The sequence below is a fragment of the Natrix helvetica genome, assembly GCF_964273705.1.
Source record: "Natrix helvetica genome assembly, chromosome: 1".
Lineage (NCBI taxonomy): Eukaryota > Metazoa > Chordata > Lepidosauria > Squamata > Natricidae > Natrix > Natrix helvetica.
The window spans coordinates 230,592,543-230,609,073 of record NC_138548.1 but is presented as its reverse complement, the minus strand read 5'-3'; the positions used below and the strand labels follow the sequence as shown (position 1 = coordinate 230,609,073).

Sequence of the window (16,531 nt, the reverse complement as noted above, 5' to 3'; positions counted from 1 at the left end):
TGGTGGGCAGGGCAAGCATGGTGCGGACGGGCAGAGGGAGGAAGCTGGAACCGGTTCTAAACAGCACGGTAGATTTGTGGAACCTCTTCTATAGAAGAGGTTAGAACTGATAGGAACCCACCCCTGGTGTCAAGTAATTCCATGGGTCATCCAAGGAAGAGATGGAAGAGTGATTTCCAAGCTCTGTTAGCTTTCTACAATAACCTCAATGGGGAAAGTGGCAGTTGCCCTCACTGTTTTTTTTTTGCCCGGTCATTTTGTTTTTTTACTTAGATAATAACTATCTCTGAAAGAATGATGCAAATGTCAGTGGTTGTCTCGTAAAATGAAAAAGCTGTAAGTTTTACATTTTACAAAAAAAAATCTTCTTGTTCATCTCTGATATGCAGAAGAACAGGTACAGTAACCTGTTCCAACTTCAGTATAAATTTGGGTTAAAAGCAGGGTTAGGGAACAGAATCGGATCTTAACCTGGGGAGTGCCTGTAGTCAGTATTTCATAAAACAGCCACACCTAATAGTTCACTTCTGCACAGAATTAGCCTACTAATTATCATGATTTGTGACCTACAGATTACTAATTTCTCATCATACTAACTTCATATTTTTAGACAGGTAACTAGGTAAGTAATTTACTGCATCTTTAACCACAAAGCACACACTTCATTTGGCAGCAATTCATTAAGGTAGCTCTCAAATATTCAGCTCTAAGGCACCACCACACAGCTTCCAAAAGATTGCATATTCACAGCAGTACAATAGTTCCCTACTATAATTGGACTCATTCTTATTTTATATCAACAACTTTCACTGTAGACTATATGACATCAATTTAATACTTTATGCTATTAGAAATTATTAATCCCCCAGTAATTTCAGCAGTAGACTTTATCTATAAAAACGTTTTCTACTTTGTGAAATTTTCTTCAATAAATTAGTGGGTTTGCTTTTAAACTAATGTAATTTTTCTATTAGACACTTTACTAGTAATCAAAATCCTTGCTAACATGACACATCTATTACATCATGATTTAAAAACAATAACAGCCAACTCATTTTTCCAAAGGTTCTATTTGATCTATATTCCATCTGTTTGCTATTTAAATCAACATTTTTCTGCAAGCAATTCTGATTCTTTTATTCATAATTACTCTTCTATTATGCTTTTCTGTCCAATCAAAATATATATTCTTTTTCCAAAGTCAATCTGTCCACACTTTACTCTAACAACCAAAGTGTTTTTTTTAAATTATATCAATGAGTTTAATATATTCATTTGTGTTCCTGGCACCATTTAAATCTTTTATAACTGCTATATGAAGGGAAAGACTTTGGTCTATCATATTCATCAGTTTGGCCAAGAAGTACACTTGTTATCTTCTCTACATTTCCTTTTTATGTGAATCAACTTTTATGTAAACCGAGAGCTAGTTTGGTACAATGGCTAAGGTGCCAAGCTGGAAACCAGGATGCTATGAATTCTAGTCCTCACTCAGGCATGAAAGGTATCTGGGAGACTTTGAGCCAGTCACTTTTTCTAAACACAACTCACATCTCAGGACTATGATTTGGAATGGGATAATAAACAGCCAAGCTGATACTTTTAAGCCAATGGGTACTTTTGGAATCTTTCAGAATCTATCTAGGTATTACTGTAATCATAAAAAGGATTTCAGAGCCATTTACTCTATCAAGTCAAATACAGTTACATATCTAAAATTAAAATACATACAGAAGTAAAGTATTAGCATCTTTTTATAATTTTAAAATTAGTATATTTATTTGCTGCACCTGTCTCAACTTTTATAATAATACTAACAAGTTTATTTCCACCCTTTTCATCAGTGAAAAAAAGTTACTTCCAGTCCTCCATCTGTAAAATAAACAATTGCATGCACAGCAGAAGTCAAATCAAATTGAATTCCCTTAACCCTTTATCTCCCAAGAACTGCAATTAATTTTAAAAGAATTTACATTTAAATATAATACAATGGATGGGGGCAACCCTTCTAAAAGTTTTAAAGTAGTGGGCTGCCATTAGCTCAAGAGGAGTCAAAGGGAATACCAGCTAGGAATGTTGTCTTTCTCCATTAATCAGCCATTTCATAGACTGCGTAGGACCTGTTAAGGGATAGGATCAAAAAGTATCTCAGGAGATTTAATAAGACAGATGGTTTAAAAAGGAGAGCAAATGGGTGCACACACATATGCACACACACATCCCATTTTAACCCCAGAGTAACAAAAATGCAGCCAATGAGCAAACTAACAACACATTCACAGAAAAATATTAAGTATTCCTGGAGAATAGATTGTGTTCATAGAAAGCTGTTTGCATTAGTCAGGTAATTCTGGTGGACAAAGGTTTAATTTAAATGTGTAGTGAATTGATTGTTCTCAGCTAATAAACACAGAGAAACCTATCATTTCTAGAACAGGAGATTGTCAGACAAACAACTAATTTAATTGCTTTGAATTAGTGGTCCAAGTTGCAAGTCTGCTATATTTCATAGCAAAAATATATGCCAAATTTGACAGTGGGTTGAGGACAAACTCCAGTATTTTTCCACATCTGCTCTTCTGAACACAATCACTGTGCGGTAGCCTAGTAAGACCACCTCACCAATCCCTTGCCCCTCCAATTTTGGCACACTGCTTCAAACCAACAGAGCCAAGAAAAAGATGAGGCCTGAATGAATCTTCTGAGTCAGATTGTGCCTTGGAGCACTGACCATAGTTTAACATGGGCATAGGAAGGAAAGGAAACAAACAGAAGAAAATATCTATAGCTCAGAATAAACTAAGTAATTAATTGATACTAAGTTTGGTTGTTTCTTTGCAGACATGTTGTTACCCAACTAGGATTGCTACCTGTTTGTTTACAATAGCTTGCCCTGCCAATTTTGGCAAAATACAAAGCTCTAATCAAGGAACTATCAAGGAGAAAATCATACCTCCACCAAATCTGGCAGGGTAAGGTACTATATATAAACAAGCAGCAAACTCCACACTCACCCTGATGATGTGATCTAGCTGGGCAACAAAACATCTGCAAGCAAATGACCAAGCCCAGAGAGCACCAAAACCACCACAAGGAAGGCAATTTTCTAAGCTAAAGATTGTTACTATTTTTGTGCAATTGACTCCTTTAGTCTGATGAAATCTAAAGTCCCTTCCCCTTAAGAATGCATTTAAATACATAAAATAAAATGTATAAACATAAACTGTGTTACAAAGGAAACCAATTATGCTCAAATATGATTAAAATATTTTACAGAACAAATAAGTGTGTAGTAAGAATAATATATGTACAGTACTTCTATATTAATCCATTAAATCAATTACAAGACAAGCTAAAATTTAATTTTAAGTTAAAAAAATAAAGTTGTAATACTTTTCCCAACCAAGTTTATGGACCAAAAGTCTATTCACATAACCAGGTTGATCCTTGCCCTAGGATATTTGTGCTGTTGAACTGAACCAACTTACATTACCTGGTCTCCGTTATCAGTCATTTATTGGAGCAAGCAGCACAAACTAAGGACAAAGAGGGTGGAGAAAAAAATAATATTCTCCCATATTTAGATTCCCAGATCTTCAAGAGAGCAACAAATGGAGGAATTAATTCCCACCTTATGTTGGGAAAGAAGTCATGAGGATCCTCAACCTTCAGTCATTTTGAATATTCTTGAATAAAAGTGCCGGAAGTAGAAGTTTAGTCTGATAAAAAGCTAGAAGTCCTGCAATGTATTTTTTAATAAAAAACAGAAATCAAGACAAAAGATCACATTAAAAATATCAATTTCAACCAGAGAAATGCAAACAATTCCATACCAGATATGTAAGATCGCCCATTGCAGTCTTCTATCTCCATCTTGACGACACTTTGCTAAGAAAAAAAAGAGAAAAACAGAGGTCTGTCAGAGCACCAGGCAAAATAAAACAGGAGCTGGTTGTTGTTTTTTGCAAGATAGCCCTCCCTCCTGGCTCAACTATGGTGTCATTATTTGAACATACAAGAGCTAACTAGATCATTTTAATTGCACTAAATTAACATATAACTCCAGGTTACAACTGCAATGTTATCAGCAACTGGACATCAAACCACATTTCTAAAAAAATGAATATATTTCATACGTAAACACAAACACAGTTGGAATCCAGAACTGTATTAACAGATGCCGACTTATAACCTGTTCATTCTCTCTCCAGTACACATGCACACTTTCTTTCTACTGGGAATAAAAAGCTGTATCCATATCTGTATATTCACATATCAATAACTTGCATGTTTAATAAAAATGTACTAAATATTCCTCCATGTTGTCTGTTATTATGTCTGAAATTAGTTGCCCTCCATACAAGGAAGGAAACTGTCAAATAATATTAGCTTACAAAATAGAAACTGAATGCTCCTTTAAAAAGTTGCAAGGAAGAACTATCAATCTTATATGATGAGGCAATGCTGGGTTCAGTCTTCATTGATCAAGCAGCCACTGCTACCGTAATAGTAAATCCTTTAGTAGCAAGCTACAGTAACAATTGATGAATGGAAGATGGCAACAGCGGTTATGGTGCAATGGGGTTTCAGAGGGAGTTGCGGGTTATGACATCTGCTGCGTAGTCCTGCTGAGAGCCTAGTCGCCACCTGAAATAGGAGGGTAATTGAGGTTTTAGATAGGATTGCATCTAAGTGACCTCTCTTGTTCTGTGGATCTTGCCAGGTCAGGTGATAATACAGAGAAACTGGGAGAGATGAAGCAGATCAAATGACATCTAGAGTACTACTCTAGGGTGGAGGATTGCAAAGAAGGAATTCGACTGAGCACGGTGAAGAACTATTAAAGCCAACCTCATGGCAATTCATGTGGCGAAGGAGAAATACTTCATACAAATTGCATCTGCAGATAATCGCCGGGTGGACCTCTTCAGGATAACCTGATTCATTCTGGGGAAGGAAGACTTGGAGGTCCACCTGCAGGAGCGCTAAAGAATTTGTTGATTTTTTGGCAGATAAAGTCATTTCAATTGTTCCCAGTTGGATGTTGACATGGACATTGGTCTGATGGAGATGCCCAGGGTGGGTGCTTGCCCAATTAGCAATAGCATTTAGATTTCTATACTGCTTCATAGTGCTTTACATCCTTCTCTAAGCCGTTTAGAGAGTCAGCATATTGCCCCCAACAATCCAGGTCCTCATTTTACCGACCTCGGAAAGATGGAAGGCTGAGTCAACCTTGAGCTAATGAGAATCGAACTCCTGGAGTGAGCAGTGAGTTATCCTGCAGTACTGCATTCTAACCACTGTGCCATCATGGTTTTTATCTAGGAATAGTTTGTTGGGAAACACCCACTCAGTCAGAGGGGAGGCCTCAAGGGCGGATTTAGCTTTGAATCCTTGCACAATTGCAAGGGATCCAGAACTGAGCCATCTCCTTACACATGTAGGTCTACTTGCTTGTGCCTGATACAGTTTGACTCTGTTGCTCCTCAGGAAGTGGACAGAATTCTTGGGAATGTGAGCTTAGGCAACCTGTGTTTTAGACCTGTGTCCCCTCCTGGCTGATAAAAGCTTCCTAGGAAATGATGTGTGGTTGGGTACTGGCATTGGTAATGCATTTCTGGAGGGATGGTACCCTTGCCCTTTAAGAAAGTATAGTTCTCCCTCTTCTTAAGAAACCATCACTAGCGCTGATTAACAATTTTCATCCTGCCTCTAATCTTCCCTTCCTGGAGAAGGTTGTTGAGAAGGTGGCCGTGTGGCAATTCCAAAGGATCCTGAGGAAACAAATTATCTGGACCTCTTTCAGTCAGGATTCAGGCCTGAATATGGGATGAAAATGACATTGGTCACACTTTTTCATGATTTCTGGCAGGAACAGGACAGGAGCAGTACATTTGTCCTTGCTTTACTAGACCTCTTGGCAGTTTTCAATACCATCAACTATAGTCTTCTTTTGAAATAGGTTTGGGGACTATTGGGAATTCTTAGCCTGGTAGTGAGGAGGGATCAAGTGTGCAGCTAGTCACTGCACAACTGCAAAAGGGCTAGGACCAGTCCATCCTAAATTCCTTGGAGCCTTATCTAATTGCTCCCAAGGGAGAGCTGCCAGACTGGGGAGATTCCATAGGCAGAACATAATAAAGTAGTAGCTTGAACTCTACACATGTAGGTCTGGTTGTTGGCGTCTGACAGGGACTGGAAATAAGAGGCACAGCATTGTCCTGATTTACCTCTTTTCTTTGAGGTTGTTTCCAGTCAGTGTTGATCAGGAGAAAGAATGCTAACCCTTGGCCGCTGCTTTGCAGGGTCCTTCAAAAGTCAGGGATTTCTCCACTCCTGTTTTAACATCTACATGAAATTGTTTGATGAGATCATCTGTCAATATGGGGTGAGATATCATGATTATGACACTCAGTTGCCCATTCCTGCCCATGGTGAGTTAAATGATGCCATAACCACCATTTCCTGGTGCCTGGAGGTTGTTGAAGTCTGGATGGGGAGCAATAATTAAAACCGAATCTTGGCAAGATAAAATAGTTTTGAATCTGGAGCTCTTTGGTTTTTGCAAAATTAACATCTTTGGTTGTGGATGAAGTTACAGTATCCCAGACAGAGCAGGTACATAATCTGGGGGTTCTCCTGGACTCGCCACTTCTGCTTGAGAACATGGCAGTCATGGCCAGGAGGGCCTCTCCTCAACTGTGCGTTGCATGCCAGTTATATCTATTCCTCAACCAATGGGTCTGTCCTGTTCCAGTACACAACACACACACACAAACAAACACACACACACTATGTTTATTTCATGCAACCAATGCCATTCTCCAGGTTCCAACTCCATGTGTGCAGACTTTTAATGTCTATTCCAAGCAACTTCAATGTAAGAAAGGCAACGGGGGCAAGTCAAGCCTAAGGCACAGGAACAATATCAGCAGGATGACAGCCCCCATGACGCTCAGGGTTCAAAGCACGGCCAAGGCAAATGTGGTTTCAATGGATTCAAGATACAACAAAGGCAACATGACTCTAGCAGGTTCAAGGCACAATGAAAGCAACTTGGTGTCAATGGGTTCAAGGCACAACAATGGCAATTTAACCTAAATGGGTTCAAGATATGACAATGGCAATATGGTCTCAATGAGTTCAAGGCAACAAGCCAAGAGCATTCATAGCTGTTTATGAATGGTTGTCTCTGACAATCACAGGCTCCAAGCACTGAGGTAAATAGGCACTGACCAGTGTGCATCATTAGGAGGGGGCAAAGCTACCTCCTCATGAGTAGCCTTGCTGACTTCCATTGCACCTAACTGTGCTCCATTCTGCATGACCTGGGATCAGGTGGAGATGGCAACTCCTCTTCTCCATTGACCAGCTGCAGCTGAGCCTGTTCTACAGCCCCTGCAACCAGCTGATTGTCCATGCTGACTGGCTGCAGCTGCATTTCTCCTCTGGCTTGCACAGCCAGCGATTCATCTGTGGCTGTGCTCACAGGGCTGTGCTCGCTGACTCCTCTGACATTCCTGGAGAATGTCACCTTGACCATCAGATTCTGTCACAGAACCTTCCATGTCCCTCTGGTGCTCCACATTGTCCCGGTCAGATGCCGCTGGAACCAGTTCTTGTCACCCAAGCCAGTGCCCAAGGGAGCCATCACAGGCTTTCTCATAGTCACCCACACTCTGGTCACTTCCCATTGAACTACTGTAATATCCTCTAAATGGGGTTTCATTGAAGAGGATCTGGAACTTTCAGTTGACTGAAAATGCAGTAGCCCATATGATTTTGTGCAGGTCCAAATTTGCATGTGTTACCTCTTTTGTGGGAGCTGCACCCTTTGCTGATTTACTTCTGGATGTAATTCAAGGTGCTGGCTGTCATCTCTTAAGCCGTACACATCTTAGGATCAGGTTATTTGACAGACTACCTCTCCCCAATTATCTCTACATAGCTCGCCAGAGCAGGAAGGTATGTTTTGGCTCCCAGCTATCAAAGTACATCTGGTGGGACTTAGAAAAAAGGTCTGCTCTGTGCTAGCTCCTTCCCTTTGGAACATCATTCTCCCAGAAATAAAATTGGCCCACATCTTGTTGCTTTTTTACAAGGCCTTGAAGACATGGTTTTGTCAGTGGGTTTGGGGACCCAATTTAGAACTGACCAGGTAGCTTGTCCGATTCTGTTGTTGTTGTTGCTATGGCATGGGGTTTAGATAGAATTTTAACTAGATTTTTAAGACTGTACACTACCAGAGTCATTGTGTATGAGTTGGATGGCTATATAAATTTGCTTAATAAATAAATAAGTTGTCCATTGCGATTTGCTTTAAAGAAAAGTGAGTCTCTATCATGATACTGCACTGTTTTAAATAAAAAATGCTAACTGTAAAAACACAGCTCTACTTTTCCAGTGAAAGGAAGAAAGGCAGCCATTTGGTAATAAGATGGAAAACTAATATATCATATCACATCATTAAGCAGTCTAGGAACAGACATTTTCAAAGTTCATTCTAGAATAACAGTCAAGCATGCTACATGTAATATTGGAACTTAGCCCCACATGAAGTTAATTAACATTTTATATGTTAAATGACTTTGCCCTAATTATACTTAATAGTGAAAAAAATGAGTGAAAACCACAAACATTACTATTTTGAACTTATATTATAAGTCTAATGCAGTGGTTCCCAAAGTGGGCGGTATCGCCTTCCTGGGGGGCGGTGGGATCACTTAGGGGTGCACTAAGAGGCAAGGGGGGCGCCAGGGGGGCGCTATGAGGGCGAGGAAAAAAGATCATGTATTGTGTTGGCTGAAGAGGGTGTCGCTCCTAGGTTGGTAGCTTCCCCTTAGCTAATTCTCAGATGGAAAGGAGAAACTTGCTGAGCAGAAGATGGACTGTTTAAAGTCCATTGGCGCAGGCAGAAGGACAAAATTACCCAAACAAACCTGGAAATAGCTGCGGGTTTCCCTTTAAACAACATCACCACCCTCCCCTCCAATCACTGCCTCCCTCCCAGGAGAGGGGCGTGCGCCACTTCAATTGACTGCCCCCCAACACCGCCGGCGTCTTAACCAACCAGCTTGGCTTGTGAAAACGTTTTTTTTTAAACGGTCGGTGGGTGGAGAGATTGTACACGGTGTTGTTAGGGGGGAAAAACCCCCACCAGTTGAATTCTAGTTGAGCTTGCGAGAGAGCTCTTTGCCACTGGTTTAAAAAACGGTCACATATTTTGTGCCATCTTTTTCCTTTGCATGGAGATGCTGCTGGGTAAAAGTAACTGGGGGGAGGGGGTGATGAGCGGAAGTGCGGTTGCTCCCTTTTGGTGGTGTGGATTTTGGTTAGGGAGGTTTGGATTACCAGTAGGAGGGAGCTCACATTGCAATCTTCCGTTTCTAGCCTTGGAAATACGGGTGTTGTTAAACTCACGGGAGCTTTCTTTGATGTAGGTATAGTATACTATATGTATATACTACTATAGTATAGTTCAGGAGTCTTGGCAACTTTAAGACTTGTGGACTTCAACTCCCACAATTCTCCAGCCAGCATAACTGGGAGTTGAAGACCATAGCTGTCTGGAGAATTCTGGGAGTTGAAGTCCATAAGTCTTAAAGTTGCCAAGTTTGAAGACCTCTCGTATAGGTTCTCCTGCTTGAGCAGGGGGCTGGACCAGAAGACCTCCAAGGTCCTTCAGCTCATTTATTCTAAAGTTTATAAAAGCTCCACTCAGTGCTGGTCGCGGGTGGATTTTCTTTTAGGGTATGTGTTTAATTTTTGAAATATCCCCATTCCCATCCTCTCTCCTTGCGGATTTACTGGTTTTGAATAGTTGGTTCAGCGAGCAGAAGTTTAGCCATTGAAACCACGTACGCATTTAAAGGCAGAATGCTTGTGTCGTGCAAAATAATTGGCAATCTGAAGGAGATAAGATTATATTGTATGTCTTTGTATGTGTGGATATGTGCACACATAAATTTTGCAGCAGGGTTAACAATGACCAGAACACCTCTTGGTTAGCATAGCCAATAAGAAACTTGGCCAATAATATTAAGGAAAGTATGAGCAATTATCTGTCCATGGTTGCTTAAAAAATGACACCAGAGTTTCTTGCCATTTTTAGATGGGGACTGATGAAAACAGTAATACAAATCTTAAAATTGAGATATATTTTTTTTTAAAAAGAAAAATAGATTGTACTTTAGTTTTGTTTAGATGTGTGATGTGAGTCATCCGTTTTTGATATTTAGACCACCAAATCTTAAAGACTATGCAGATGGTTTGGAAGGGGTTAGTAGCAAACCTAGTATTGATATTGTGGAAATTAAACGAAACTGAAAATTACAATGATGTTATTGCAGGGATGTGACTATCCAGCTAAAATTGTTTCTCTGACATTCTAAGACTTAGATGTCTGAGTGATATCAGGATCTTCTTTTGATGGAAATTCCAGATTGGGTGATAAATCCATTTTCAGATACTGAGGAAGATGGGGTAGTGGAGGAACAACTCATAGAGCTGCAAAATGATATTGAGCTGAAGCCAAAGTTTAAGAAATCGTACCAAGAGTTTTGGTTACAGAAAGAAATTTCTGATCACCGTCCTGCACTATGGACAGTGGTTAAGAAGCTCCTTGTTGCATTTCCAACATCATGGCTTCAGTGTGGTCATCCAACTTCTCTCCAAGCAAAGAAATCGACTCCAGATTACTGAACGTGGTGATTTAAGACTCCTGCTAAGTGACTTAAAACCAGACATTGGGAAACTGGTATCACTTCATCAAGCCCATCCATCACATGAAGAATTTACTGAACAGTGAAGTAGTTACTAAATTTTACTGAGTTTACTAAGTTACTAATTACTAAGGTTCTTGATAAATGACTATCAGACTTTGAAAGCCTGGTATCACTGGATCATGTTCAACAATTTTATTGAATTAACATTAACTAAAAAGGTTTTTAAATTGGATTTTGAATAAATGTGCAATTAATTATTGCAGTTTTGAATTTTACTGTTAATATCTTCCTTCCGTCGTGCAAAAAGCCCAGTCACATGACCCCCCATCACGCCCACCAAGCCACACCCACAGAACTGGTAGTAAAAAAAATTGAATTCCACCACAGGGTGGGGGGCACTGAGGATCAGTTTGTAGCACCAAGGGACGGTGGACTGAAAAAGTTTGGGAACCACTGGTCTAATGTATTTTCAGCCATGCACTGTCAAGACCTCGTGCATGTTCTGAGAATTATAATTTGAAGAATTCTAGGGATGTGAAAGCAATTAAAAATAAAAGTGTGAAATTCACAACATCTAAATGCATATCACTATTTATTTGGAGTTATTACTCGTGTTTCCCCGAAAATAAGACAGGGTCTTATTTTCTCTTTACCTACAAAATATGGCTTGGACCTTATTATGAGGGGAAGATTTATTGTTTTGGGGTTGCCGGACGGCTGCTCTCTTCCAAGCGGGCTCCCAAAGAGCCGGGCACAGCCTCATAGGCAAATGGCTGTGTTGCGCTGTCGCAGCAGCGCAGCACAGCAGCCATGAAGTGACCACGCTCACAAGCAGCCACCCGGCAAACCCCCTTTCCAGCCGGGCACAGTGCCATTCATTGACCTAGGGGTATCGCCAAGCTGCGTATGTGCCTGTTCGCCACTGCCTGGCTCCCTCGGCTTGGCGCCTTCGAAATGCCAGTGAATGGCGCTCTGCATGGCTGGAGGGGGGGTTTACATGAGCGGCTGTTCCGCTCTCGCTCACGCGCTTGCCAGCCTCACGATGCCCTGGTCCAGCTCTCCCCGCAAAGCCAGGGCACCTCTGCTGCCGCTGCTGCTGCCGCCGCCACCACATGGCTTTTTATGTGGCTTCCAAACTGTCTTTCAGCAGTGGCTGCTCTGGGCGTACGCTCTATGGTTGTGGGCCAGCTGCCGGCAGAGCGTACAACCATAGAGCGGCCACTGCCGGAAGACTTGCATAAACCCCCCCTCCAGCTGTGCAGAGCGCCATTCACTGGCATTTCGAAGGCGCCAAGTCGGGGAAGCCAGGCAGCGGCGAACAGGCACTCACGTGGCTTGGCGATACCCCTAGGTCAATTAATGTCAATGTGCCCGGCTGGAAAGGGGGTTTGCCAGGTGGCTGCTCGTGAGCATGGTTGCTTCATGGCTGCACAGCCATTCGCTCATAATACTGTGCCCGGCTCTTTGGGAGCCCGCTTGGAAGAGAGCAGCCACCCGGCAACCCCCCCTCTTCAGCTGGGCACAGAGCCACTGACCAACCTAGCAGTATCCCGAAGGCACCAAGCAACACGATCACCTTTGCCTCCCTCTCAGTTCCCACGGCTTGGTGCCTTCGGGATACCGCTAGGTTGGTCAGTGGTGCTCTGCCTGGCTGGAGGTGGGGGGTTGTACAGGGGGCTTATGGGAGGGCTTATATTTTTGCCCACCAGAAAAATGTGGCATGGCTTTATTATCAGGACATGTCGTAATTTTGGGGAAACACAGTATTAAAAATTGAACTGTATCTGGAACCTGTATAGTTGTGTGTCTTATGCAATTGACAAGTATTCCTATAAAGCACATAACCCATATTTCCCCAAAATAAATAGTTGCCTGGAGTCAATACACAATATAGTTTAATTCCCAATATTCGCCTTACTTCCACACAAAAAAAGAAATCTGATTACAAGTGACAATAAGCATTTCTGATAATTAGCTAGAAATTGAATAATAGCAGAAATTCTACAGAAACATTTAGTATAGGGATACATTAAACAGCTATGCTTTTTTTCTAACAAAAATCTTACAAGTCTTGTAAGAATTTGTGGAATGCTACTTATCAGTTTATTTTAATGTAATTTTAATTTTTTATTTATAAATCTTGCTTTCTATTATAGCTTTTAAACATTCTAAAACTATGTTATGCATTGCTTGTTATTAATCACAGATGGAGGATTAATGTTGACTAGCTCCTTTATCAGGTCTCATGAATTTTCTTAATTATCACTGCCAAATAGTGTTGAAGAAGAAATAAAAATAAGAGCAAATTTTTAATTACATTTCCCCCTGCATCAACACAGAAACTTCGTTTCAGGACAAAAGCATCTCTTCAAAAAGTCATTTAAAGGTTAATCTTAATGTTTAATAAACAAGAAACAATAAAAAGGTAGCATCTGGAAACAGGAAGCCTGTGATTAAAAGCACAGAGTTAGCTCCATAATTATCTTTTATTGCAAAACCCAAAATATATAGCAAAATAATGGACTGTAACAATTGACAATGGAGAATATTAATGAAACAGCAACACTAGAACTTAACTAAACCACCACATTGGTATGTAACATTTCTGAACAAAGACACGTATCGTGTTCAGAGTGTGTGCAAAGCCATGTTTCTGCTTAACCATGGTAAACTGAGTAAACTACCATTGGCTGAGCTAACATGCTATGCTAGATAATCTAGTTTATAAATTACAGTGGCTGGAATCACACAAGGCATTGTGGCTTACCATGATCATGGGATCAAAATTCAGGCACTAGGCAGCCCAGCCACATATACAATGGCAGGGACATTTCAACTTTCCCCACTTGCCTAACTCTCCCTATTCCACCTCTGTACTTTTGGCTGCCTTGATTCCTACCATCTCTGCTGTCCCTGCTGTCCCCAGATGACCTTCATGTCTTCCCCCTCTCCCAATGTTGTTGAGGCACACCTGCCTGACCTTCATGAGGCAGATGCTGGATGCAAATGCAGTCTTCTCACAAGACTTTGGAAGATCTTTTCTTGTAAAGCTCAAGACCCACCTTTTTCAAGTTGCTGGCCTGGCTCAACTTTGATCCAACTATATCGCTCCTGACGGGTTTTTTATTTGGGGTATTTTAATTGCATTCAATTTATTTAGGGGTTTTTAAACATTGTGTTTTTACTTGTTTTTATCTATCAGTTCACCTCCTCCTTGTATATGTCGTATATATGTCTTGGTATATGTTTTGTTATATGTATGTCGATATATTTATTTCCTATGTTTTGTTGTACGCCGCCCCGAGTCCTTCGGGAGAGGGTGCGGCTAAGAAATAAATATTATTATTATTATTATTATTATTATTATTATTATTATTATTATTATTATTATTATTATTATTATTATTATTATTATTATTATTATTATAAGATCTCAGGCGGCTACCAAAGCTTTATGAGAAGGCTCAGTGGTGGGATTCAAATAATTTAACAACCGGTTCTCTGATCTAATGACTGGCTAGCTGGGCGTGGCTGGCTGGGCATGTCCAGGGTGGGTGTGGCGAAGGGGCATGACAGCACTCAACCAACTGCAGCACTCTGCCAGTCAAAACGGGGTACGCGGTTAATTACAAAATGTGGCCTTTGCTTTGTGACATCCAGATCCAGAGAGCAAGGGATGTGAACTGCACGGAAAATACACTTTTGTTCGGTTATGAAAAAATATCCCCAAAGTTAGATGTACACTAAATATAGACTAACTTTTAGCTATACACCTCCCCAGCAAACAGCAAATTTTGAAGCTCCAGGTAAGGAGGATTCATTTTAGGATGAGTAACCACAGTTTGCATGTTGAAGGTTCCTGGGAAACTGTATTTTAAAGAACATTTGAGGGAGCAGTGCAGAATAGAAAGTTAAGGGATAAACAAAACAAAACAAAAACACTTTATGAAAAAAAGAAAAGGCTCAGGAAAGAAAAAGAGTGAAGTGCAACAAAAAAAGAGGAAAAGAAGGAAAACTGAAAAAGAATGACTTCCAACTTTCTTTGATACAGATATAAGTAAAAAAGTGTATCAAACTCTTACTCTAAGATTAACAATTGTCTACATTATTTCCATAAATTCTTATTTAATCATCAAAGCCCAGATCAATTGTTAATTTCAGTTTGTCACAAAAAGTCCAGTAATGGTTCACATCGCTTTGATCACAATTTGTTAACGAAACCACAATTGATTTATTTACCATATTTTTCAGACTATAACATGCACCGGTATATAAGGTGCACCAGGATTTCAAAGAGGTAAGTCAGGAAAAAAATGTTTTTGTCCTCCCTGGCCCCCAGGAGCACTCTGCAGGCTTCAGCGGGGCTCGGGGAAGGCAACAATACCCCCGTTTTTTGCCAAAATGGGGGTATTTTTCCCTTCTCCTAGCCTCGCTGAAGCCTGAAGAGTGCTCCTGGGGGGTGGGGGAAGGCAAAAATGGCCCATTTTTTGCCTGTTTTTCACCAAACCAGGGGCATTTTTCCCTTCCCCCAGCCCTGCTGAAGCCTGCAGCATGCTTTTGGGGGGTGGGGGAAGGCAGAAATGCCCCCGTTTTTGCAAAAAACAGCTGGTTTTTTGCCAGTTTTTCACAAAAATGGGATGTGGGAGCGGGGCTTCGGGAGGCTAAAAATAGCTGTATTTGGTGTATAAAACACACAAACATTTCCATTCTTTTAAAGGGGGGGGAGGTGCGTCTTATACTCTGAAAAATATGGTAATTGCACCAAACAGGAATGGAAAATCCTAAACTTTAGTGTGGACCCATGCTTCTCAACTTTGGCAACTTTAAGCTGCATGGACTTCAATTCCCAAGGTAGCATAAGTTCACCCATCTTAAACTTGCCAAGAGTGAAAAATGCTGATCTACAGATAGGGATTTTTCCATTCCTCTTTTACTGGTTCCTACTTACTTATGAGAAATCATAATGCAAAATCCCCATTCCCAACTCAACCCACAATAATGATCTTGCAAAATCCCCATTCCCAACTCACCCTAGATCAGGGGTTTTGGGCCTGAAAGCCCTCCTGCACCAGCCTGGAAGCCAAATCAGGGCACAGGGGGAACATGATGCCTTCCCCCGTGCCCCATTTTGGACCTGGAAGGCCTCCTGTAGCACCCTGGAAGCCAAAACGGAGCACACAGGGGGACTCCTAGGAGGGGAGGGGCAGGCGGGGCCAGCCAGAGGTGGGATTAGCCAGTTCTCTGAACTGGACAAAAAATTAACAACCGGTTCACCCAAACCGGTGCGAACCGGCTGAATACCACCTCTGAGAAGGCTGCATGTGGCCTTCAGAAGAAGCCCCTACCATGGTCAACAGCTGTTTTGCAAAAAGATATATTCTAAATCTATTTTGAATGTTTGATCATGTGACTGCAGTGACATTGCAATGGGTGTAACTTCAGAGACCAGGTTTAAATACTATTTGTTCAGTGTCCTCATAATTTCCTGCTGTCGCTGAACAAATGATCGTTAACTGAGGACTACCTGTATACAATTTGCTATACATTGCCTGCATACAACATTAGAGTATGAACTAAAGTCTCATTAAGTAACATTCACCTTTCACCAAGTGCATTTTATCTTAGGCAGAAAACTATTCTGGGAAACTCACTGGCTTTCACAATTTTTGAATATCAGAATGGAACAAAATATGCAAACTTTTCCTGAGGGGTTTTTCAGAATATGAGATATCTCTGTCCAGCATTTATTTCTCTTCCATATATAGTTAACTGGTTCTGACTGTTGTAAGTAATTGTATCACTAA

At 40.9% G+C, this 16,531-nt stretch overlaps 1 protein-coding gene across 6 annotated transcripts in view; it reads right to left on the bottom strand.

Annotated features, from left to right (window-relative positions):
- The window catches only part of IKZF4 (IKAROS family zinc finger 4), an 86,679-nt gene that overhangs the window by 31,656 nt on the left and 38,492 nt on the right, over positions 1-16,531 (bottom strand). For 4 of the 6 annotated variants that reach the window (XM_081933633.1, XM_081933635.1, XM_081933631.1 and 1 more), the window contains exon 2: positions 3,834-3,888. In XM_081933633.1, the coding sequence (XP_081789759.1) occupies positions 3,834-3,873 (40 nt within the window). In that variant the 5' untranslated portion in view covers positions 3,874-3,888. Of the gene's footprint in view, positions 1-3,631; positions 3,740-3,833; positions 3,889-16,531 lie in introns of all 6 variants that reach the window. The other 2 variants (XM_081933634.1, XM_081933636.1) reach the window with 1 other exon arrangement.